Source organism: Capricornis sumatraensis, chromosome 15, assembly GCF_032405125.1.
Source record: "Capricornis sumatraensis isolate serow.1 chromosome 15, serow.2, whole genome shotgun sequence".
NCBI classification, from domain to species: domain Eukaryota; kingdom Metazoa; phylum Chordata; class Mammalia; order Artiodactyla; family Bovidae; genus Capricornis; species Capricornis sumatraensis.
Genome location: NC_091083.1, coordinates 77940625 through 77965984, shown reverse-complemented (window position 1 = coordinate 77965984; position 25360 = coordinate 77940625). Strand labels below are relative to the sequence as shown.

Here is a 25360-nt window from a genome sequence, read left to right as displayed (position 1 = left end):
CTGACAGAGAAAGATTTAGGACAAGTAAAATGAATTCTTAATCTACACCATGGGACGTCAACTTAAGGGACTTATTATCCCGAGTGGTGGTACGGTTTTAAGCTATAAATAGATCTTTCAAGAACAGGTTTCACTAAACCCATAGACAGCAATAACACAGAGAGAGAAGGCAGGTGCCCCAGAGCACTCCCCTGCTGACTGCCTGCCCATAGCTGTGCTGCCCTCCTGGGGCACCCAGCACAGTGGCAGGAACCCTGGACTGGGCTGGGAGTCAGGAGACCAGCCTTTGAACCCCAACTCTACTGACCATCAAGTGCATGACCTTGGACCAGTCATTTGACTGCTCCCAAGCCTCAGTGTCCTCCTCTGCAACCTGGGAAAGCTGAGAGTACTGAGGATCTCTGGTTGTGATGATTACAGGTTTAAAATGCATATGAAGCACTTGGTATTAGCTAAGTGCTCAGTAAACATTTGCTAATATGATTGTTATTTGCTGCAGGAGGTCTGGCCTAGAATCCCAGCTCTCTCCATTAGACCAGGAAACGTACCGTGTGATTGATCCTGAGCAAGTTATTTGCTCTCTAGGCTTCAGTTTTTTCCTCTGTAAAACAGGAAAATAGTAACTACACTGCCTGGCTCAAGAAAAGAGAGTTCAAGGATCGTCTAAGAACCAGGTAGGGAATTCCCTGGGGGTCCAATGGTTAGGACTGCATGCTTCCACTGCAGGGTGCCTGGGTTAGACCCCAAAAGCAGTGCTGCCCAAAAAAAGTACAGAGGTTAGAGCCGGATTGCCTGATTCTCAATCCCAGTTCCACCCTTACTTCTATTCCTTTATTGTCCTGTGCCTGTTTCCTCATATCTAAAATGGAAATAGTGATGGCAACTACTTCATAGAGTAGTTGTGACAATTAAATAAATACAGGTAAAGTGCTTAATACAACCACTGGCACTGAGTTTCTCAAGCTGTACTTCATCAGTTCAGTTCAGTTCAGTCACTCAGTTGTGTCCGACTCTTTCACACTCCATGAACTGCAGCATGCCAGGCCTCCCTGTCCTTCACCATCTCCTAGAGCTTGCTCAAACTCATGCTCATTGAGTCAGTGATGCCATCCAACCATCTCGCATCCTCTGTCGTCCCCTTCTCCTCCTGCCTTCAATCTTTCCCAGCATCAGGGTCTTTTCCAGTGAGTCAGTTCTTCTCATCAGGTGACCAAAGTATTGGAGCTTCAGCTTCAGCATCTAGTCCTTCCAATGAATATTCAGGGTTGATTTCCTTTAGGACTGACTGGTTTGATCTCCTTGCAGTCCAATGGACTCTCAAAGAGTCTTCTCCAACACCACAGTTCAAATGCACCAATTTTTCGGTGCTCAGCCCTCTTTATGGTCCAACTCTCACATCCATACATGACTACTGGAAAAACCATCACTTTGACTATACAGACCTTTGTTGGCAAAGTAATGTCTCTGCTTTTAAATACGCTGTCTAGGTTTGTCATAGCTTTGTCATACCTCATATGATACCTAAATTGCTTGGGGCTTTGGAATCAGAAAGACCTGCACCCATATGCCAGTTCTATCCTCTAGGCTGTATGACCTCAGACAAGCCACTTTCCCCCTCTGAGCTTCAGCTTCCTCCTCTCTACAATGGAAGACTAGAGCGACCCCAGCTTCTTTAAGGTACTGTGATGCAGCAAAACACACATGCAATGCCTGGCTTGAGTCAGATGCACAAGGAAAGTGCTTTCCCTCTTCTTTTCCTCTTGGCTCCTCTCCTCAGCATTTTTCTCAACAGTCTACTTGAATGTCCTGACCCAGAGCCCCACCACTGCTTCTAGAAATCGTCCCATCAAAGCTAAGGCCATAACTACACACTGCATGTTCTGGTGAGAACAGACTGATTGGTAGTCAGAAAACCAGACTGGCTTCTTTGTGTTTGCAATGGAAGAATTCTGATATGTTGTTTCAAGGAGTCTGTTAGGAAAATTAAAATGGAGGAAGTCTTGTTCAGGCTTCAGAAGTTAGAGAGCAGGCCTCTGACCTGCTTCTGACCTGCCTGGACCCTGCTCGGATTCCATGCCTGCCTGCAAGCACAGCAGGTCAGGTGGGACTTTAGATAAGAAAAGGAGTGGGTCTGTCAATTGAGCCCCTGGAGGTCTGGACAATCACCCTGGGGTCTAACAAAATCCTATGACTCACAAGGTGAAACGAACAGCATTGTAAAAAAGGTTAAAATAAAACCAGAGTCACATTTTTATATGCAAATGGATGATGCTATCAGTTTGCAGCCTGGGATTATAACGGGGAACCCCTGAAACTTCAGTTTGAAATCTCTCCTGGGGGTGGACGTACCACCCAAGACCTTTTTCCAGCTGGGACTCCAGACTGCTATTAATGAGGACTTGCCAGCACTACGTCTGGATGTTGGTCGGCCCCATTTGGTGTTGAACAAGTTGCGGCTCTGTTGTTTCTATTTCTTTTAATGACTGGATACTGAAATTAAGTCAAATAGTCTTTTATAAAATATTGATATTACTTATTGTGTGTGACAAGTAGTTTCTTTTGTTAATGAATACTTTGAACCTAAAAGGATAGTAAAACGTTTGGCAAAACAGAGTCATGACCTCGGGCCATGAGCTTTCCCTCTCTGGTCTCCAGCTCCATGACGAAGCTATTTCTTTCTGTGTCGTGACATTCTGCAATCTTGTGATCTGGTGGCAAAGGCCAAGGTTAGGATGAAGACTTCGTCCAGCTGGGGATGAGAATGGACGGCGTCCTCCTGAGTCCTCCAACATCCTTGAGGGAGGTGACTTGTTTGGAGGCAAGATACATTCTACTCACATGGGATGGGGTGGGGGTGGGGGGTTGGAGGCGGCTCTGCAGGGCTGAGGAATCAGGTTGGAAAACTGCCTAGCGGGTACAAAACCAACCTGCTGTCATGCCCGTGTTTACCCAGCTCTCCAGGGCTGCTCTGGGAGCCTGGTCCTGCTGAATGGGAATGAGGGGGAATGAGGGGGCATAGCCAATCCAGAGACCTCATGCTCTATTCCCCTTAACAAAACCTACTCCTAGGAAACAACCAGGGAAACGCCCTCATACTCGGGTAAAACAGATCGTAACAGCTCCAAGCACTCTGTCTTTTTAAACTTTTTGCACGAGTTTTTTTTTATAGATTTCCTCCCCCTCCTCACCCCCCTCGCAAATTTGTATTTTTCAATTGACGAAAGCAACTTATGCAACACAGAGACTGGAGCAAACCCCGGCGCCAGGCTTCTTCACAAAATACTAAAAAAGCTTAAACAGAGGGTATTGCCGAAAGTGGCATTTCGGGCATCAGAAGGGCGATCATACCTTTCTGAAAGGTGGTAGACCTTTCAGTACATCTACATCTACCCTGAACAGAGGAGAATACGGAGAATGTCTTCACTTCCAGCTCCATTATATAATAAATATGTGTACAAATCTCAGCAAGGGTGGGCACTGACTCTTCTCCGTTTCCCCAGCTCCAGCAATCGGGACTTGCATCCCAAGTCCCTCTACTCGACCTGAGGTTGGACCAGCCACCTCCCATCTCAGGGCCTCAGTTTCCCCATCTGTAAAACAAGGATTATATGCTTCCCTCTTCCCAGGACACGTCAAACCTAATCGGGAAGGATCTGATTAGGTTCGAAGAAAAGCGTAAAGTAACCGCTTAAAAGGCAGGCGAAAAGACCGATAACATTTATTTCTCTCTCACCAACCAAACACTCCGTTTCACGTTTTCCTGAGCTGTTCCGGGAAGGGCGTGGCCAGGCCACCAGGAGCCACGCCTCCGGAAGTGGGGCCATACTCAGCCGCGCCACGGCCTGCGGCCCAGGGAAGGGGCCCAGCAGTGACGTCACATAGACACTCCTCTGTGTTCCTCCGCCCTGAGATAAAGTAGCCCCTAACCATAGCGGATTCTTCCACTCATACTAAGCGACATATAAAATCTCAGATTCTCTTACGACTATATTATGATTTTCAGGCCTCGAGGCTACGTTCCAGCACATTGGAAGCCTGTCTTTCTCCGGACCGGCGCGGGAAGTAGTCCCGGCCTCCGGAAGGCCGATGGATCCCTCCGCCGCGGGGGGGAAGAGGATGGCGACCTCGTCGATGCCGGAGTCGGAGAGGAACACCGCTACGAAAGCGTCAGGTGAGCTTCGGTGAGAGTCAGGTCGCCACACCGCACCCTGCCAGGAAGTGGGGCCACACTGCGGGGAGACCCGGCGGCGAGGTCCCGGGCCGGCGGGGCTGTCCGAACAGGGCCCCGGGGTCCCAGGCCCTTTAGTCGCTCTCGCACTTGCCTGAGCGGAAACCCGGCGCCGCCACAAGATGGCGTCGGGCCTGGAGCGCAGGCAGCGCCGGGGACAGCCCCTAGTCGCCAGGCCCCGGGACCGTCTCTGTCAGCCCCCTCCGCACGGGCGCCAGGGGAGGGGGGGAGCAAGCCGCTGACCCAGGGGGCCTGCGGGCGGTACCACCGACCTTCCACCCGGGGGGACTCGGGGGCCCGGAGGGCTGAACCACTGAGGCCACACGGGGCCCGTAGAGGGAACCACTCTGCGGGAATCGTGGAGGGGAGGAGAAAAGGGTCAAGATTCCCCGCCACTGACCACCCTCCCAAGGATGACGGAAGGGCCGGATCCTGGGAGGCAAGGCTTCCTGGTCCTGTTTTTCCGAAGCAACCTGTCGCCGTACCCTAGAAGGCCCCGCCCGGTCGGCGACTCAGTGTTTGCATCTGCGAAATGGGCACATGGGCGCAGCTGAGTGGGCCGCGGGGACCGGGAATGAGGCCCACCGGTTCTAGACCCGATCACCTCCCACAGAGTGAAGGCCCCGGACCTTGGGCCTCCCTCTCAGGCAGCCCCCCGAGCCGATGGAGGAAAACGAGGTGGAGAGCAGTAGCGACGCGGCCCCTAGGCCTGGCCGGCCCGAGGAGCCCTCGGAGAGCGGGTTGGGTGTGGGCACCTCGGAAGCCGTGTCGGCCGACAGCAGCGACGCCGCGGCCGCCCCGGGGCCAGCGGAGGCCGACGATTCCGGCGTGGGGCAGAGCTCGGACCGCGGCAGCAGCTCGCTGGTATGGACCGCGCTTGGGTGGAGGCAGCGACCGCAGGCAGCAGTGCTTGGCAGTCGGGGAAGCAGCCAGCAGGCTTGCTTGTAGCTAATAATTTGTTTATGGTTTACTGTGACCCAGGCCCCATGCCAGGCCTCTAGCATGGGTTTTCTCATTTAAATCTCGTACCTTGTAAGGCACATACCACTCTTTCAACATCTTACAGAGAAGCAAACGGGCGCAGAGTCAAAATTCAAATCTAGGCTGTGTGTGGGCTGCGCTTTCCACTGTTGCCCTGATTCACATCTTGGCTCTTCTGCTGATTCACTGGGAGATCTCCTGGAGCCTCAGTCTTCTGTCTGTAAAATGGAGCAGAAATACCTATTCCTGAGGGTGCTCCGTTGTGAGCTGCCACCAGATATTTTCTTGGAAACGCTTTATAACATAGTCTCATGGCTCTGCCACTTCCTAGCTCTGTGGTCTTAGATAAGCTCCCCAGGCTTTAGCTGTCAGTTTTCTCATGTGTAAAGTGGGAATAATAAATGTCTGCCTCAGAAAGGTTTTTTTTTTTTTTTTTGAGAGTTAAATGAATATATGCAAAGCAATTAACACGGGGCTCAACACGTGATAAACACTCAGTAAATATCCACACGCTCATCATTGTCATTATTTGTCAGATAGTGATCATTTTCAGGACAACACATCATAGAGGTACACAACAACAGCCTCCACTTTGGAGCTCCAGGGGTTTCATTGGCTCAGCAGAGATGGACTTGGCATGTGTCCAGTTTGTGCTCGACCCTGGGGTTATAGCAAGAGACAAGAGAGAAGTGGTTCTGGCCCTAATGAAATCTGACTTGGGAGCCGTAATACCGCAGAATGAACCATCAAGTGATGGGGGGACACAGGCAACTAAAATGCTGAGGATAGAGGGGTCCTAACTTGGCCTTGGGGATCAGGATCAGCTTCCCAGGAGAGGTACCAGCTGAGTGTCTGAGTAGGAATTAGCCGTGGTGTGATGCTATGAAGCGTTTGAAGGCAGAGGGAACAGCTCATTGACAGCATGGTGAAACCAGCTTCACCTGACTATTGTGTGGGGGCAGGAGACGTGGGGCATTATGCCTGATCAGACCCAGGGACCCTGGGGCTTGTTTTTGGGGAGGCTCCGTGACTAGAGGGCTTCTCCCACTGGTATTCTGTGTGGATGAGGGCATTGGGTGGCTCCACTCTCCATATCCTTGGGCCCCTAAGGAGCCCCATCCCTGGCTCCTAAGCTTCCTCTCTCCCTGTTTCCTGACCCCCAGGAGGAGGTGTCTGAGAGCAGCTCCAGCACAGACCCCCTACCCCATGGCTACCTCCCTGACTCATCTTCTGTTTCCCGCGGGCCAGTGGCAGGGGTGACGGGCGGCCCCCCAGCCCTGGTGCACTCCAGCGCACTGCCAGACCCCAACATGCTGGTGTCCGACTGTACGGCTTCTTCCTCGGACCTGGGCTCGGCCATTGACAAGATCATCGAGTCCACCATCGGGTCCGACCTCATCCGGAGTGAGTCAGGCCCTGGTGGGCAAGAGTTGCCCCTCCAGGGTTTCCCTACAGAACCAGCTGTGCAGACTCAGGCAGATAACTTTATCACTCTGAGGTTGTAACGTGGAGGCAGTAACCCCATCTCATAGTACTAAATGACATGAGGATTTACCTGACTTTGGGGCTTTCCTGGTGGCTCAGATGGTAGAGAGTCCTCCTGCAGTTCAGGAGACCCGAGTTTGATCCCTAGGTTAGGAAGATCCCCTGGAGAAAGGCGTGGCTACCCACTCCAGTATTCTTGCCTGGAGAATCCCACGGACAGAGGAGCCTGGTGGGCTATAGTCCATGGGGTCGCAAAGAGTCAGACACAGCTGAGCGATTCAGCACAGAATACCTGACTTTGCACTGGAGTCTGTTCTAAACACTCTACCTGCAGCAGTAGGTCATTGATCCTCTTGGTAACCCTGAACAGTACATGCTGTTACTGTTCTCACAGTCTAGATGAGGAAACTGAGGCACAGAGGATGTAAGCCAACACAGCCGCTGTCATCAGCAAGTGTTGGGCCATAAGCTCAGTCTGACTCCGAAGCTGGTGCTCATGATTTGCCAGACTGCTTTCTACTGTCAGGGATCTGTGTAAGGGTCGTAGCACTTGGAAAGGCCCTGAGGTGGTCTCGAAAGCCAGTCCTAAGAAAGTGGTGCAGCAGCTGGGCCTTAACCTTAGAGAAGACTGGGGAGAAAAAGAGGGAGACCTTCCAGGTGTAGTGGTTAAAAGGCGGACAGCTGTGGACTGGCTGCAGGGCCAGCATGTCACACATCCCAGACGTCCCAACAGCCCTGCCCTGGACGGGAGGTGGGTCACGGGGCAGCCGATTTCACAGTCGCATGGGTGAATCGGAGTGAGTGTTGGCATGACGGTTGTCCTTATCAACGGGGCATCTGCCCCTCCTGTCTCTGCCTAGGCTGCATCACCGTGACCAGTGCGGAGGGCAGCGGGGCCGAGGCCACACGGTACCTGATCCTGCAGGGACCAGACGATGGTAAGAGCCCAGCACCAGGCCCAAGGAGCCCTGCCGTGGGTGGGGGTAGGACAGGAAGGCTCTGCCGCACTCACTGTGTGATCTTGGCAGGTTATCTGCTGCCCCTGGCCTCTCGGTTTCCCTATGGTTACTATGGTGGGCGTGGGTTCTGGGACCCCTGGGCTTGCCTGGGAGGGGCAGTGGTAGCTCATGGCCAGTCTCCCTCTCCACTTCCCTCTGATTCCTTCACCACCCCCGCCAGGCGCCCCCATGGCATCACCGATGTCCAGTTCCACCCTGGCCCATAGCCTGGCAGCCATCGAGGCCCTGGCCGATGGCCCCACATCCACGTCCACGTGCCTAGAGCCACCAGAGGACGCACAGGGTGGGCCCAGCTCCCCGGCGCAGCCACCCCTGGGTTCTGGCGCCGAGGAGCCGGACTTGCAGAGCCTGGAGGCCATGATGGAGGTGGTGGTGGTGCAGCAGTTCAAGTGCAAGATGTGCCAGTACCGGAGCAGCACCAAGGCCACGCTGCTGCGCCACATGCGGGAGCGGCACTTCCGCCCGGGTGCGTTGATAGCGGCTGGCCTGCCCGCCCACACATGGGGTGCCAAGAGTCAGACTTGACAAGCTTGTTGTACCCTGCTCCCCCACCCCCAGCAGCAGCAGCTGGTAAGAAGGGGCGTCCGCGCAAGTCGGGCAGCTCGGCCCAGCCCCAGGAGGAAGAGGGCCCAGAGGAGGAAGACGACGACGACATCATAGATGCTGGTGCCATCGATGACCTGGAGGGTAGGCTCCCAGACCTGCTGCCCTCCCACATCTGCATATACTGAGCTCCCTCTGGCCCACATGAAGGGCCAGGGAAGAGGAATTGGCACAGGCGCAGCCAGGAGCGCCTCCAGCATAAGATAAGAGGAGTCGGGGCTTTGGGACCAGGAGCTTCATGTGCAGTTATCCAGACTGTGCACTGAGAAACAGTACTGTGTCCAAGGGTCACGTCCCATTTGTCCAGCAGAAGCAGAATGCGAGCCACGTGTGTACTTTTTTAGTAGCTATATTAAAAGTAAAAAGATGAATTTAAATCAGTCATATATTTTATTTACCTATTATGTCTAAAATCTAATTTCAGTATGCAATCATTATAAAAAATTATTAGTAAATTATTTTTACTTTTTCTCATTGTAATTTTTGGAAATCTGATATGTATTTTATACTTAATTATACCTCAGTTTATGCCTCAGTTTAGGTACATTTTGAATGCTCAAGAGTCACAGCGAGCAGCTCCTTTAATCGGTAGCATAGTCGTACTTTGTAGACTTGAATGACTAGACACTTTTTTTCTAAACAATGACTATAAAGTGTATTGAGGAAGGGGCACTTTTTTTTCTGAATTACATTAAGGTACATATGAGCTAATGGTAGGTGTTAAGAATGGTCCACAGAAAGGACTGCAGGGCCTCAAAGACGAGTACTGATAGTCAGCTAGGGGAACATCAGGAGGGCTTCCTAGAGGCGGCATCACTGGTGGGTTTGGAAGGAGGAGCAGGCAGGGATGGGGAAGTGGACCTCTTTCCAGGGAAGCTGACAAGGGGTCAGGGCTGAAAGGTCAAGGCTGTGGCCCTCCTTCTCTTGTTTTCCCCACAGAAGACAGTGACTATAACCCTGCAGATGATGAGCCCCGGGGCCGGCAGCTGCGGCCCCAGCGCCCCACCCCCAGTACCCTGAGACCCCGAAGGAGACCTGGCCGGCCCCGGAAGCTGCCTCACCTGGAGACCTTGGATCTCCCAGATGGTGAGAGTGGGGCCTAGGGGTGCGGGTGGGGCCCAGGGGTGGCCTCGTTCCCTGCTTGCTTCCGTGGAGCCTGGGGATGGAGTGTGCTGTGCAAAACAGCAAGTCTCAGACCCACTGGGATGACCTACCAGCCTCCTGGTGATGGGGAAAGCCCTCCCCTGCCAAGCTCAAGGGTTAAGATACATGAGCTGTCCGATAAGGCTTTTTGGTGAGAAGCTGTCACAGCATGGAAGTTGGAATATTTACAACTGAGCTAATTATTATTAAAACAAGAATAAGTCTGAGGTCTGAGACGATGTCAGAGGAGCACGGATTTGGAGCGTGACAGGCTTGGGACGGGGGAGACTGCCATGGACAGAATGCCAGCTCTGCCTCCTACCAGCTGTGTGACCTGGAGTGGGTCGCTTTGCCTCTTGAATCTCTCCTTCCCATATTGTGAATGAGATGATGGTACCTGCCGCTTAGGATTGTTTTAAAGCTTAAATAGACATGCCAGAAATACAAGGTAGTGGTCTTTGTACATGCAGTTGTGTGTGTGGAGGAGTGGTTATATTTTTTTAGTGTTCTTTTTTTCTTTTCATTTTTGGCTACACCTCATGGCATATGAGACCTTAGTTCCCCAACCAGGGATCAAACCCACACCCCTGGCATTGGAAGCACCATGTCTTAATCCGTGTACCGCCAGGGAAGTCCCTAGTCGTCTTTGTAAAGTAACTTTTTACTGAGATATATGTTCAGGAAGGCACATGTATGCTAACTGCACAGCTCAGTGAATTTTTAAAAAATTTTCTGTGTGTTTATTTTTGGCTGTGCTGAGTCTTCGTTGCTTCGAGGGCTTTTCTCCAGTTGTGATGCGCAGCCTTCTCATTGCTGTGGCTTCTGTGGAGCACAGGCTCTAAGGGCTCACGGGCTTCAGTACTTGCCGCACACAGGCTCAGTCATTGTGGCTCCCAGGCTCTAGAGCATAGGCTTAGTAGTTGGCGCAGGGTTTAGTTGTTCCACAGCACGTGGGATCTTCCGAGATCGGGGATCGAGCCTGTGTGCCTTGCACTGGCTGCGAGATTCTTTACCCAGGTCAGTGAATTTCCACAAGTGAATACACTTGAACATCCTGTTAGAAACAAGATGTTACCAGCATTTCCTGTAAAATATTTTGGATTTTTTAAAAATATGTTTTGAATTTTTAAAACATTACAGTGAAATAGTGTTTTTGAATAGGCAGCGTATTCTGATGTTTTGATGACAGAGGCTTTGCAACTGTGCCGTGATGTCTCCTCCCTCCCTCCCATCTGCTGTTCAGCCTCCCAGCCTCCCCCCGGGAAAACCAGTGATTAAGTGTTCCTGTTGCTTCCCAGATCTTAGAACGTCCCTGTGAGGTCACAAGAGCAACAGTTACTTCCCTTTGACAGATGGGGGAAAAGGAGACTCAGAGAGGGGCGGGGCTTTGCCTGAGGACACACAGCAGATTGGTGACCGAGTTCAGCCTGCAGGCAGGTCTTCTGGCCAGGAGGTCCTGGCTCTCCCAGGGCTGCTCCAGACTGTCCTGTGTAAGGCGTGCGGTGCTGACAGCTGCAGGAGGGGATGCTGTCTAATCGTGGCTGCCTGCATCTGTCCCGCAGCCTGCTGTGCCCATCAGTGGTCTGTGACGGTGTGTGTGGGGGTGTATCTTGACTGGCTCTGACACACCTGTCCACATCTGTCCTGGTGTGTCCGTGGCAGGTGTGGAAGGAGAGCCTTTAGTGAGTTCACAAAGTGGACAGAGCCCTCTGGAGCCACAAGACCCCGAGGCACCCAGCTCCTCAGGGCGGGGACGCCTGGTGGCCCTGGGCAAGGCCAACCGGGCCCACGTGGAACCCAGTGTGAGCCAGTCAGATGCAAGGAACGCAGCTTCGTCCTACCAGGATGAGGCTGACGCCCTGCCCCGCCGTCGTGGTCGGCCCTCCAGGCGCTTCCTTGGCAAGAAATACCGCAAGTACGGGCGCCGAGATGAGGACTGAGGGTGGGGGGTGGCAGCCCGGCCATTCCAGACCTCCTCCAACATTCTCCTAGCAGGTACTATTACAAGTCACCCAAACCGCTCCTGCGGCCTTTCCTGTGCCGCATCTGCGGCTCCCGCTTCCTGTCCCACGAGGATCTGCGCTTCCACGTCAACTCCCATGAGGCCGGCAACCCCCAGCTCTTCAAGTGCCTGCAGTGCAGCTACCGCTCCCGTCGCTGGTCCTCACTCAAGGTGTGGCGGGGGGACCGGGGCAGGAAGGGACACTGGCTGGGAGAAGGCCCCGAAGGGGAGTGGCGGTCACGGGCCCCTTCCTGCCCCGTCTCCAGGCCGAGGGTGTCCTTTTGCAGGCTGCACACTGCAGAGTCACATTATGTCTTAGACTTGCCTAACCACCAGCACACCTGGCAGGTGGCCGGAAAACTACTTTAATCGCCTTCACTGTGTTACAGTCTCCAGCAGGTCCTTTTCACCATCTGCCCAGAGGTGCCTGTGGGCCTGCAGCAGCTCGAGCCTGCCTTGTACCTTGTAGATGCTCTGATGTCATCCTCATGTAGCCCAATGAGGTCTTAAGTGTTAAGAATCCCGTTTTTTAATTATTATTATTTTTGGTTGCACTGAGTCTGTGTTGCTCTGTGCAGGCTTTCTCTGGTTGCTGTGAGCAGGGTATACTCTTCATTGCAGGGCCCAGGCTCTAGGCATCAGGCTTCATAGGTACAGCACACAGGCTTAGTTGCTCTACGGCATGTGGAACCTTCCTGGGCCAGGCACTGAACGTGTGTCCCCTGCATGGGCAGGCAGATTCTTATCCCCTGCACCACCAGGAGAGTCAAAAGGTCCCATTTTACTGCCCCAGGAAGCTACAGCTTGGCTTGGCCAGAGTGGAACTGGGCATTGTTGGGGCTGGGAATACCTTGAGCTCCGAGGGCCCGAGTTCTGTGCTTTCTGCATACACAGTGCTTCCTCCCTCAGACTGGGCCTAGAGGTTATTCTTTGGACCTCAGCAGGAAGGGTGGGGAGCAGGGATTGTTCCGAGGTGCAGTGGGGAGGGACAACTCTAAGGCTGTAGGCACAGGGCAGGTGGGCGGGAAGGCAGGTTATGTCCCAGCCCTATCCTTCTGCCTGTCTCCCAGGAGCACATGTTCAACCACGTGGGCAGTAAGCCCTACAAGTGTGACAAATGCAGCTACACCAGCGTCTACCGGAAGGACGTCATCCGGCACGCAGCTGTGCACAGCCGGGATCGGTCAGTAGGGCTGGGGAGGCAGAGGCCCGGGGTGACCCCAGTTCCCGCGTACTGAGCCCCTGCTCTGGGTCAGCCCCTTCGCAGCACATGACAGACATGGGAACAGCAGACAGTTCATCCCAGATCACTTGGCTCAGAGCAGGGCCGCGGGGGCGCCTAGAGGTCTCTTATTCGGTCTCTTTCCTGCTTCAAGCTTTGTAAATTGGGGACTGTCATTGTCGAGGTGGTTAAAGGAAATCGTGTACCTAAAGGGGCTCGGAAAAGGATCTAAAGCCAGTTCTCTGTTACACCTTTTTCTTTCTTTCTCTTTGGCATGACTTGCAAGTTCCTAGTTCTCTGACCAGCGATTGAACCCAGGCCCCAGCAGTGGAAGTGTCGAGCCCTAACCATTGGACCATCAGGGGATTTCCTCTTAGAGGTTTTTCTTTAAAAATACAAATAAAAAGGAAGGAGGAGTGCTTTGTCCGCGTGAGATTAGGGATACCAGGTTGAACAAGCTCGGTTCGGCAGCTCTCTATCGCTGCATAATTTCGCAGTCTTTAAAACACAAACGTGTTTTGTGACAGAGAGAGAATGGCTTGTTCCTAAAGTTAAGTCGAACTTACTGCATGTCTCTTCACATTTTCTCCAGCGAGCTCCAGTGGGTGATGCCCTTCTCACAGAAGGGGGCTAGGGTCAGGGCTGAGACTTGGTCCTGTCAATGGGAGAGGGTCTGGGGTGGGCTTGGGCACGTGATGGTCTGACTCCTGCATCTTTCTCCCCTAGGAAAAAGAGGCCAGACCCGGTGAGTCAGGGGCTCGGGCCTGGGAAGGGCGCCTGCTTGCGGGCTGCCCATGGGGTGGAGGGGCGGGGGCGGGAGGCTCAGGCACGGGCTTACCCTCCCTGCTTGCCTTCTGTGTCCACCCGGCCCCTTCTGCCCCTCCCCAGACCCCAAAGCTGAGCTCCTTCCCCTGCCCCGTGTGTGGCCGTGTCTACCCCATGCAAAAGAGACTCACTCAGCACATGAAGACACACAGCACCGAGAAGCCCCACATGTGCGACAAGGTGGGTGGGGCTGAGTGCAGGGCTGGGGCGTGAGGGGGCCTGCTGGGGGGCGGCTCCCTCATCCAACCCACCCCACCCCCTGCAGTGTGGAAAGTCCTTTAAGAAGCGCTACACCTTCAAGATGCACCTGCTCACGCACATCCAGGCTGTCGCCAACCGCAGGTACACCCCCGAAGAGCCCCTGGGGCTGCAGCGCCCCGCCGTGCCCCACTGCTGAGCTCTCTCCGCTCCAACCACCTCCAGGTTCAAATGCGAGTTCTGCGAGTTTGTTTGCGAGGACAAGAAGGCACTGCTCAACCACCAGCTGTCCCATGTCAGCGACAAGCCCTTCAAGTGTAGCTTTTGCCCCTATCGCACCTTCCGAGAGGACTTCTTGCTATCCCACGTGGCTGTCAAGCATACAGGTCGGGCTGGCCCCACCCCTCAACACAGTAGGGCCCCATAGTGGAGGCTCGGCTCTGTCTTGTTAGCCATCCCCCCACCTCCCAACCCTGGCAGCCCCAGCTCTTCAGTGGAAGGGAGTTGCCACCCCACCCCACTGTCGCTCACCTGAGCTCAGATCCCAGCTCAGCCAGCTCTTCTCTGTATGACCCAGGGTCAGTCTTTGCCCTCTCTGAGCCTTTCTTAGCTGTGAAAGGAGAGAATCAGAATGCCAACCCTGTGGTTGTTATAAAACCATTTGTTCCCTGAGCCCTGTCCATTCTGGGCCTGGCACTTGAGACAGGTCTTAAATAGGCCCTGCCCTCACCAGAGGAAGCCATAGAAGATGGATGGCAGAAGTTGCCTCTTCTTGGTGCCTGGCCCTCTGGCAGGCACATGAGGGAAGGCTAGAGAAAGGGAGCCAGGGGTGCCCTTAGCCAGATTCCCAGCTCCCTGTGGGGAAGCAAGTCGGGAGAGAGGTGTGTGGTCACGTGACCTTGAACTAGGTGCTCGGAGGAAGGCCGTGAGTGCAGAGGGAGATCTGGCCGGTCTCTGTCCTGCCCACCAGCAAGGACAGAGCGTGCTTTCCCTGCGCTTCGGAGCATGGTGCTGGGAGTCAGTCAGCTGGAGGGGTCCTTGGGGTCACAGAAGGGTTCCCCGAGGGGGCGGGCGATTCCAAGGATGCCTCCTGATGTGCCTGTAGGGGCCAAGCCCTTTGCCTGCGAGTACTGCCACTTCAGCACGCGGCACAAGAAGAACCTGCGGCTGCATGTGCGGTGCCGGCACGCCAGCAGCTTCGAGGAGTGGGGGCGGCGCCACCCTGAGGAGCCCCCCTCCCGCCGCCGCCCCTTCTTCTCCCTGCAGCAGATCGAGGAGCTGAAGCAGCAGCACAGCACGGCCCCTGGGCCCCCCGCCGGCTCCCCAGGACCTCCCGAGGTAAGCACAGGCAGCGGGTAGAAGGGCTGGGGGACATGGGCCCCGAGGCCGTGTAACGCCGCCTCCCCCAGCCCCAGGGTCCTCGTCGGCACCTCGGGTACAATGAAATGAGCCCTGGGGGTGAAGGGTGCTGTCCTAAGCTCCAAGGAGGGGTGCGCTTTCCAGTGCTAGTAATAGAGAACGGAAGTGTGAATAGCCAGGTTGTGGTAACAGTTTATTATTCTCTCACACAAAAGGAGTCCGAAGGGGAGCAGCCCAGGGCTGCTGTGGCAGCTCCCTGGTCAGTCATCAAGGACCACACTCTGTCAGTGTATCTTCCTACGTATATGGTTCCCATTTTTGTGGTTGCCTCATGGTCCAGAATAGCTGCAGGAGCTCCAGCCTTTCTCACCATCCCAGACAAGAAGCAGGAGGAAGGGATGGGGGAAGAGGAAAAAGGATGCCTCTCGTCTATCCATCTTATCTTCCTCATGAACTTTACCAGAAGCTCCTGCTTAGCCACATGGCCACGTTTTATCCAGCTGCAAAGCAGGCCGAGAAAGACAGTTTCGTGGCTGAGTATGTTGCCTGCCCCCTCCTAGCCCCTAAAGATGGACCACCACAATGTGCTGGCAGAGCATAGAGGGGCTCTGGAGTCAGCCAGCCTTGTGTTCAAGCCCCAGTTCTCCTCACTAGCCGGGGGATCCTTAACCTTAGTCAGCTCATTGTAACGTGGAGCTGGTAAATATCTTGAAGAGAGTAAGGATCAAACAAGCCAATAGATGCGAAGTGTCTGACACTTCAAGACACAGGAGGTGTCTTGAATCTGAGCTGCCCCCTGTCACCCTTGGCCGTATTCCCACCCTGCAGATCCCCTCAGAGGCTGCACCTTTCCAGTCCCCTGAGACCCCCCCACTGCTCTGTTCCGACAGCCTGGGTGGCGCCACCATCATTTATCAGCCAGGTGAGTTTTGCAGGAGAGTGGGAGCAGGGACAGGGCTCGTGCTGGTGGGGGCCAGAAGCTGGTGGGGAGGGGGCTTGGGTGCCAGTTTTCCAGCCCTTTCTAAGGCTCAGGTTCCACCCGACCCAGGGACTGCGGAGTCGACAGCTGTGGCCACGCAGACAGCCTTGGACCTGCTGCTGAACATGAGCACTCAGCGGGAGCTGAGTGGCACAGCCCTGCAGGTGAGCTCCTTCCCAGCCTGGCTGCACCCTGGGTGTCAGCTCTGCGCTGGACACTGGGAGCGGAGGCAAATGGTGAAACAGACATGCCCTGCCCTCAGGGAGCTCCCAGGTAGTGGGAGATGGATCCACTGGACCCCAGTGGGCAGGTGCAAGGGAGGGGGGCCACCATGCCAGGGAGGCCCAGGAGACCAGGGAGGGCAGACGGTCTCCACTCCACACCCTGGAGTCACCAGCGACACCCTGGAGTCACCAGCGACACCCAGCATGCTGAGCAGTAAGCGCCACACTGTGCTCGGGGCTCTGAACCAGCTTCCCAGCTAGCCCAGAGCCCTCACTCCGTGCCACCTCCCACAGGCCAAAGGCTCCCACAGCTTTCTCTGACCTCTCACGGGGTTCATGCACCTTAAACCCAGCACGTCCGCCCCCAAGTTCATCATCTTGACTTCTCGCTGCGCCCAGCCGCCTCCCCGCACCTCTCCATGCTTCTCTAAGACAGGGAAAGGTCTGTCAGCACCTCCTGTCTCTTAGCCTCTTGGAAGGATGGAAACTGTGTGTTTGAGATGATCAATTCCAAGAACTTGGAACAGTAACATGCTGCCAGGGGGACAGAGCTCCGTGGACGAGGGGGCCTGTTTTGAACCTGGAAATCTTCATAGGCTTTAGTTTGTAGCATTTGCGGGCAGGGAGTTTTAGATTTTTAGATAGTTCAGTGTATCAAGCTTTTATAGTTTTTGCTTGTGGTATCATCCTTAGAAAAGCCTCTTCACCTCAAGATCATATAAACATTCATTGGTATTTTCTTCTTAGTGTCTCGTTTTTTACACTTAAGTCTTTACTCCACCTGGAATTTATTTTTGGTATATGCATAAAGGTAGGGGACTAACTTTATTTTTTTCCCAAAAGTTGTCAGTGCAGTAGATCGAATCCTCTAATTTCCCGTCACTTGAAACCTCCCCTTTATCGTGCAGTAGATTCCCTGTGTTTCTAGACAAGGTCTTCTCTTTTGATCTGTTTGCCATTCTCATGCCAGTATGCATTTTGCTTCTGACTACAAAAACATACGCTTGTTTTTGTAAACCCAAAATGAGTGTTAAGAAATGTTCTATTCAGAGGGTGAAAATCTTTAAGTTTCCTCCCCTCGCCTTCATTTCCACTGTTAACAGGTTAATAAGCATTTCTGCAGAGTTGTGTCCAGGTGCTCGGTAACACAGACACCTTTTGATCTCTAAAAAGTAGGGTCATGGCATCTGTGCTTATGGCAGCCTAGCTCTCCTTCCCTGTGCAGCCTGGCCGTGCACACATGTCCACTCCTTCCTGACGTCTCCACCTCATTCAGTCTTGGGGGTGTTCTGAAGCTTATCTTGTCAGTCCTTTATTTGCACATGGTTTCCAGTCTTTCAGGAGCTCAAGGCAGTGCTTCCGTGAACATGTATTTTCGGGTGTTCATAAACATGTATTTTAGTGGTGGGGTTAAAAGAAGCCTCCTAGAAACAGAATCAGTGGGTCCCACCCCAAGTCTGACTCCTAAAATGATGTGTCAGCACTTCCCTGGTGGTCTGGTGGCTTAGACTCCTTCCTTCCAGGGCACAGGGGCCAGGTTTGATCCCTGATCAGGGAACTGGATCCCACATGCGGCAACTAAGACCTGCTGCAGCCAAAAAAAAAAAAAAATTTTAAAATGAAAACGTGTGTCACTACATGACTGCCACTAGAGCATGCTTCCCCACCGCCTCGCCAGAGCTGCACGGCCGTCTTCATCGGTCTCCTCATGTCCCAGAAACGTATGTCAGGATCTTAACAAACTGATAACTTTGTGATCAGAAGAGAGATCGAGTTTCTGTATGTTCATAGACCACTTTATTTCTCTCACTTACCCGCTTGTAAATTATTAGTCGTCTTATCACTTTGCAAGGGCTGTTTGTACGGGAACGCCACCTTTTATCTCTGATATGCATTGTTAAATACCATCCCCCCACCCCCACCCCAGGTGTCTGTTTCCTGGTCTCATTTTCTCATTCATGTTGCTGTAAGTTTTCACATCTTCTGTCATGATTAGGAACATCTTCTCACCCCAGGGATTACAGAAATACCTGTATTTTCTTCTAATCGATCTTGAGTTTTACTTCTTATGTTTCAATCTTTAATCCATTTGAAGCAGGCTTTGGAGTAAGATGTGAGGTAGACTCTGATGATCGTGTTTTCTTACTGGTCTGTCGCTTGTTCTTCTGCCTCAGGATTTCTTAACCATGGCTCTTTGGGCTAGATAATTCCATGTTGGATAAAGCATTGGCCTGCAATGCAGGAGACCTGGGTTCGATCCCTGGGTTGGGAAGATCCCCTGGAGGGGGAAATGGCAACCCACTCCAGTATTCTTGCCTGGAGAATCCCATGGACAGAGGAGCCTAGCGGGCTATAGTCCACTGGGTTGCAAAGAGTCGGACACGACTGAGTGACTTCACTTTCTTTGGCTTCTACCAGCTAGGGGTCAGTATCCACCCCCCCGCCCCCCACGCACCCACCCAACTGTGACAATCAACTGCCTGGAGACATTACCCAATGCACCTATGGGGCAGTAACTTTATCCTGTCCTTGTTAAGTCTCTCCAGTGCCCATAGGGGTCAGTAATGCTCTATTCTGTCCTTGTAAAGTCTCTCCAGGGCCCCTAGGGGGCAGTAACACTTTATCCTGTCCTTGTTAAGTCTCTCCAGTGCCCCTCAGTTCACTTGAGTCCAGTCGCTCAGTCGTGTCCGACTCTTTGCAACCCCATGAATCGCAGCACGCCAGGCCTCCCTGTCCATCACCGACTCCCAGAGTTCACTCAAACTCATGTCCATCGAGTCCGTGATGCCATCCAGCCATCTCATCCTCTGTCATCCCCTTTTCCTCCTGCCCCCAGTCCCTCCCAGCATCAGGGTCTTTTCCAATGAGTCAACTCTTTGCATGAGGTGGCCAAAGTACTGGAGTTTCAGCTTTAGCATCATTCCTTCCAAAGAACACCCAGGGCTGATCTCCTTTAGGATGGACTGGTTGGATCTCCTTGCAGTCCAAGGGACTCTCAAGAGTCTTCTCCAACACCACAGTTCAAAAGCATCAATTCTTCAGCACTCAGCCTTCTTCACAGTCCAACTCTCACATCCATACATGACCACTGGAAAAACCATAGCCTTGACTAGACGGACCTTTGTTGGCAAAGTAATGTCTCTGCTTTGGAATATGCTATCTAGGTTGGTCATAACTTTCCTTCCAAGGAGTAAGCGTCTTTTAATTTCATGGCTGCAGTCACCATCTGCAGTGATTTTGGAGCCCCAAAAAATAAAGTCTGACACTGTTTCCACTGTTTCCCCATCTATTTCCCATGAAGTGATAGAACCAGATGCCATGATCTTCATTTTCTGAATGTTGAGCTTTAAGCCAACCTTTTCACTCTCCTCTTTCACTTTCATCAAGAGGCTTTTTAGTTTCTCTTCACTTTCTGCCATAGGGTGGTGTCATCTGCATATCTGAGGTGATTGCTATTTCTCCCGGCAATCTTGATTCCAGCTTGTGCTGCTTCTAGCCCAGCGTTTCTCATGATGTACTCTGCATAGAAGTTAAATAAGCAGGGTGACAATATACAGCCTTGATGTACTCCGTTTCCTATTTGGAACCAGTCTGTTGTTCCATGTCCAGTTCTAACTGTTGCTTCCTGACCTGCATACAGGTTTCTCAAGGGGCAGGTCAGATGGTCTGGTATTCCCATCTCTTTCAGAATTTTCCACAGTTTCTTATGATCCACACAGTCAAAGGCTTTGGCAGAGTCAATAAAGCAGAAATAGATGTTTTTCTGGAACTCTCTTGCTTTTTCCATGATCCAGCGGATGTTGGCAATTTGATCTCTGGTTCCTCTGCCTTTTCTAAAACCAGCTTGAACATCAGGGAGTTCACGGTTCACATATTGCTGAAGCCTGGCTTGGAGAATTTTGAGCTTTACTAGTAGCGTGTGAAATGAGTGCAATTGTGCGGTAGTTTGAGCATTCTTTGGCATTGCCTTTCTTTGGGATTGGAATGAAATGTGACCTTTTCCAGTCCTGTGGCCACTGCTGAGTTTTCCAAATTTGCTGGCATATTGAGTGCAGCACTTTCACAGCATCATCTTTCAGGATTTGAAATAGCCCTAGGGGGCAGTAACACTTTATCCTGTCCTTGTTAAGTCTCTCTCCAGTGTCCTTAGGTGGCCGTAAGGCTCTATGCCATCCTTGTTTAGAGTCTCTCCAGTTGCCAGGAACACATAGCTGGGCTCGTGTCCGTGAGTAGCAGCAGCACTGGATTCGGCTGGAGCGTGGGCAAGCTTTGAGGCCCGGAGATATGAAAGGACCTCGAACGCCAGCTCCTGCTACCCACCCTGCCTGTCATGCTGTTGCAGGTGGCCGTGGTGAAGTCAGAGGACGTGGACACAGGGTTAGCGTCCTCTGGGGGGCAGCCCTCCCCAGCAGGCACCACTCCCCAGGTGGTCACCCTCCATGTGGCAGACCCAGGAGGCAGTGTGGCCGCTGAGAGCCAGCTTGGGCCCCCTGACCTGCAGCAGATCACCCTGGCACCTGGGCCATTCAGCGGGGCTGGCTATAGTGTCATTTCAGCCCCCACCGTGGAGGAGGGCACCTCGACTCCCGGCACGCCTTACAGGTGAGCCCTGGGGCCATTAATAGGTGTGGTGAGGGGAGTGAGGGGAGCACCCCGCCCACCCATGCCTAGTTCGCAGGAGGTAACACTAATGCATGTGAAACGACTGGGCTGTAGGGGTGTGGTGTCCCTCACGGGCTAAGGGCTGCTTAAGAAATTCCAGGCACTTGACAGTTGTGGACTCCTTGACAATTGTAAACACTCCTGTGGGCGGGGTGTTTAGGGAGTGCAGTAGCGCCCTGAAGGTCAGATGCGCTGTGGATCTGAGCCTGGCCTGTGGCCCATGTGCTCCTGGTTCTGGATCCCTGGGGTCTGGCCAGTTCTGACCTCCGTCACACGCTCGGGCTCCTCAGCGACATCAGAGGCGCCACCGCTGCACTTGGGTTCTTCTAGGCTGAGCGAGTCTAGGGTAGAAATGTTCGTTTTCCACGTTCACTGAACCCCTGGGCCATCGGAGGAAGCCCTGAATTCCATACGGGATGGGAGTCAGGAGCCCTGCCTCCCCTACTCGCCCTCTCCTCCTGCCCTGCTTGGGCAGGCTTGGGCTCGATTCCTGGAGCCCTTCATCTCGTCGCTCCATGCCTGTGAGGGAGTGGGGATGACCACTGCCAAGCTGGACACTGGACACTTGGTCCCTGCTTGTGAAAAAGGCAGCGGAGGTCCAGCTGCTAAGGGGAGGAGCTGGGGCCAGCCTGTGGTGGCTGTGGCCCACTGTGAAAGGAGGGCTCTCCCAGAGAAGGGGCTCCCGTAGCCCGCCAGCCTCCCCTGGAGCTCTGCTTCCCACTCCTGGCATCTGTGCCCACAGCGAGGAGCCCCCGGGGGAGGCAGCCCAGACCGTGGTCGTGGGTGACACCCTGAAAGAAGCTGGCACGCACTTCATCATGGCAGCCGATGGGACCCAGCTGCACCACATCCAGGTGAGGCTGGAGGGGGGCCAGTCCCACCCCCTGCTTCCGGTCCTTCCCCCAGCCCCCGCCCCTCTTCACCACCCTCTTCCCTCACGCCCCGCCCCCTCTCCACAGCTGACTGCAGACGGCTCCATCTCCTTCCCAAGTACAGAAGCCTTGGCCTCCGGCACCAAGTGGCCCCTCCTGCAGTATGGGGGGCTGCCCAGAGATGGTCCTGAGCCCCCGGCTCCAGCCAGGACCCACCAGTCAAGGGACCCTCAGGGCTCTGCCTCCCCACCTCCTGCAGCCAGCAAACCTTTGGGCCTGGTAGTGCCCCCCTCGCCGCCATCTGCAGCTGCTGCCTCATCAAAGAAGTTTTCCTGCAAGATCTGTGCCGAGGCCTTCACCGGCCGAGCAGAGATGGAGAGTCACAAACGGGCCCATGCCGGGCCGGGAGCCTTCAAGTGCCCTGACTGCCCCTTCAGCGCTCGCCAGTGGCCCGAGGTCCGGGTAGGTGCCCCCTTCCTCTGCTGGCCCGTCTGTGTAACAAAGCTTGACTGAGCACCGTCCAGGCCGGATCTTCCGCTCCCCACTGGGCTCAGAGGTGACTCAGCAAGGCCCCAGCTCTCAAGGGGCTCAGTCTGGTGGGGAGACACAGCAGCCTGGGATTAACACCTGACAGTGTCCCCAGGGTGAGTGCAGTGCCCACACACAGGAAATGAGTCACGTGGACTTGGGGTGCCTGGGGGGACTTCCTGGAGGTGATGGCTGAGCTGGGTTGGCAGGAGCAGAGGGGTGGTAACGTGAGGCAGCTGGGGAGACACGGGTTGTCCAGAAGACTAAGAGCACACAATCCCAGGGAGGTTCCTGGGACTCCATCCCGAGAAGGACCAGTTCTCAGATCTGACTGCATGCTGAATCCTCACACAGCTCCGTGAGGGGAGGGGGGCCAGAACCTAGAGTGTCAGGGCTGGGGGTGACCTTCAGAGGCCTCTCTTTGAGCCAGTGCGTTTCACAGGGGTGACCCGAGGGTGAGCAGGGACTGGGCTGAGTGGCCTCATGGTGGAGCCAGCAGGTGGCACCAGACCATGAGCACAGGCCTGGTGCGTCGGGGGCCGTCTGTCCTGAGCAGCGCTGCCCCCGCCCCGCCCGTAGGCCCACATGGCACAGCACTCGAGCCTGCGGCCTCACCAGTGCAGCCAGTGCAGCTTTGCCTCCAAGAACAAGAAGGATCTGCGGCGGCACATGCTGACCCACACCAACGAGAAGCCCTTCGAGTGCCAGCTCTGCGGGCAGCGGTGAGGTTGGGCGAAGCCTGCGGGGGCTGCCGGGCCTGTGGGGGGGGGAGCGCGCCCCTAAGCCTGCATCCTCCCCCTTCAGCTTCAACCGCAACGGGCACCTCAAGTTCCACACCCAGCGGCTCCACAGCCCTGACGGGAGGAAGACGGCGGCGCCCACTGCGCGGGCCCCAGCCCGGCCCCCCACCCAGACCATCATCCTCAACAGTGATGACGAGACGCTGGCCACACTGCACAGTGAGCAGGACCCCAGGGTGGACCCGGGACTGGAGCCACTGCCCCGGTGCACACCCTCGGGCTGGGCTGGAGCCGGGCCATGTCAGGTTTCTCTGAGAGTGTCCCCTCTCCTCTCTGCCCAGCTGCCTTCCAGTCCAGTCACGGGGTCCTGGGTCCGGAGCGGCTCCAACAGGCACTGGGCCAGGAACACATCTTCGTGGCCCAGGAACAGACAGTGAGCAATCCGGTGAGAGCCTGAGTTCGGGGGCCCCGCCGGCAGGTTGGGGACAGGGGTGGGGGCACCCAGAAATCTGAAGCTAGAGCTGGCCTGGCCGTGACAGGAGGAAGCCGCCTATATCCAAGAGATCACCACGGCGGACGGCCAGATGGTCCAGCACCTGGTGGCGTCTGATAGCCAGGTGAGCTGCCGCTGCTGACCACCCGGGCTGGGGCGCCCATCCTCCCCCACCCTCCCCACCCCCAAGCCCTGCTCCCAGGAGAGGTGAGCTGCTGCTCTGACCACCCGGGCTGGGGCGCCCATCCTCCCCCCAGGAGGAGGGGGGACAATACTTCGTAAATGACCCCTCTGGGGGTCCGTCCTTGCAGTTGCCATTGTTGATGGGGTGGGTGTCCCTGGCCACCCTGCTCTGCCTTCCTCGTGAAGCTCCTGGGGGCGGGCTGTCAGCGCCTGCCTCTTCTCCCTTCTCAGGTACAGTACATCATTTCCCCGGATGGAGTGCGGCAGCTCCTTCCCCAGGAATATGTGGTGGTGCCCGAGGGCCATCACATCCAGGTAGGCCAGGCTGGGACAAAGCCAGGGGAGCGGGGCAGAAAGGCACCGACACCTCCTTCCTGTGATCACTACGCAGGCTTCCTCTCCAGGTACAGGAGGGCCAGATCACACACATCCAGTATGAGCAAGGGGCCCCCTTCCTTCAGGAGTCCCAGGTAGAGCCCCTGGGGACGCAGAGGAGCAAGGACCCGGGCGGGGGCCTCTGAGGCCATGTCTCACCAGCTTCGTTCTCCAGATCCAGTACGTGCCTGTGTCCCCGGGCCAGCAGTTGGTCACCCAGGCCCAGCTTGAGGCTGCGGCACACTCAGCTGTCACAGGTACGGGGCTAGACCCTGAAGGCCTTGGGGGCCTGGGAGCCAGGCCTTGTTCCTGGGCCTCAGGTCACCGTCCTCTCCCCTCCCCAGCAGCGGTGGCCGATGCTGCCATGGCCCAAGCCCAGGGCCTCTTTGGCACAGAGGAGGCAGTGCCTGAACACATTCAACAGCTGCAGCACCAGGGCATCGAATACGACGTCATCACCCTGAGCGATGACTGAGCGAGCCCCAGGAGCCCAGCGCAGACCATGGATGTTGATGGGGCCCACCCTGCTGCGGGTGGAGGCCCGTGGGGACTCCCTCCCTGCTCCACCTAGGATCCTGGGGAGCCAGACCTGTGCTGCTGGGGTTGGGGACAGCCATGGGCACCAGCCAGGACACACTGGGGGCCCCAGCCTGCAGGCAGGCTTCGGGAGAGAAATTTATTTTTGTTGGTATGTATCCACTGGTCTCTCAGGCTCAATAAAGGGACCAGAGTCCAGCCTTGGCCCACTCCCTTTGTCCATGTGCTGCTACAGCTGGAACGAGGCAAGGCCTTAGGAAGCAGGAAGAGGAGCCTATTAGAGTCCACAAGGGTGGGACTGAGGTGGGAGCTGCCCGGCCAAAGGTGCACCCTGCCCCGCCTCTCTAAGTACAGTGGCCCAAGAGGGCAGACTCGTGGGGCAGCAGCCTGGTTCCCGGAGAGACGGCTAGGCTGGGGAAAGTGGACAGCACCTTCAGATGCTGCTTCCTCCCCAGCCCCAGGGGAGCACTGGCTCCTTGCCTCGGATCTGCACTTCCTCCTGGCCCTTGACTGTAGAACACAGCCGGCTGCCCACTCACTGGTGGCTCCAGGCACCTAGGTTTCTACCCGCCCTCCGCTCCCCAGAGGTGTCGGTGAAGCTGCTGCTGGCTGTGGGAGCTTGGGGCTTGCAGATGGTTGACGCTGCCCCTGGACCCTTCAGACTTCCTGGGCACAAGCAGAGAACAGCAGGATGAGAAGTTA

General features: G+C 55.0%; 1 protein-coding gene across 5 annotated transcripts; it reads left to right on the top strand.

Moving 5' to 3' along the window:
* Nucleotides 1-4509: 4509 nt before the first annotated feature.
* On the top strand, nt 4510-25348 carry ZNF335 (zinc finger protein 335). Of its 5 annotated transcripts, none has more exons than XM_068987060.1 (28): nt 4510-5092; nt 6373-6613; nt 7555-7632; nt 7874-8179; nt 8275-8400; nt 9256-9402; nt 11122-11374; nt 11452-11632; nt 12532-12644; nt 13410-13428; nt 13572-13688; nt 13774-13850; nt 13932-14092; nt 14812-15044; nt 15894-15987; nt 16114-16208; nt 20611-20870; nt 21673-21784; nt 21890-22264; nt 22910-23052; nt 23135-23289; nt 23412-23515; nt 23610-23687; nt 23978-24061; nt 24151-24216; nt 24297-24378; nt 24469-24809; nt 25244-25348. In XM_068987060.1, exons 1-27 carry the CDS (start codon nt 4892-4894, stop codon nt 24594-24596), a joined length of 4029 nt encoding a protein of 1342 aa, XP_068843161.1. In that variant the 5' UTR covers nt 4510-4891; the 3' UTR covers nt 24597-24809; nt 25244-25348. The 5 variants fall into 5 exon arrangements, with proteins under 5 accessions (XP_068843161.1, XP_068843160.1, XP_068843159.1 ...); XM_068987059.1 differs by having other exon boundaries at nt 8272-8400; nt 11455-11632; XM_068987058.1 differs by having other exon boundaries at nt 8272-8400.
* The last annotated feature ends 12 nt before the right edge of the window (nt 25349-25360 follow it).

Bases quoted from the DNA above. Each gene is read 5' to 3' on its own strand.
- ZNF335 (XM_068987061.1), top strand. From the start codon at position 4,892: ATGGAGGAAAACGAGGTGGAGAGCAGTAGCGACGCGGCCCCTAGGCCT. The intron at 8,401-9,255 runs GTAGGCTCCCAG...TTTTCCCCACAG, and splicing joins TGCCATCGATGACCTGGAGG to AAGACAGTGACTATAACCCT. The intron at 11,633-12,531 runs GTGTGGCGGGGG...CCTGTCTCCCAG, and splicing joins GTCGCTGGTCCTCACTCAAG to GAGCACATGTTCAACCACGT.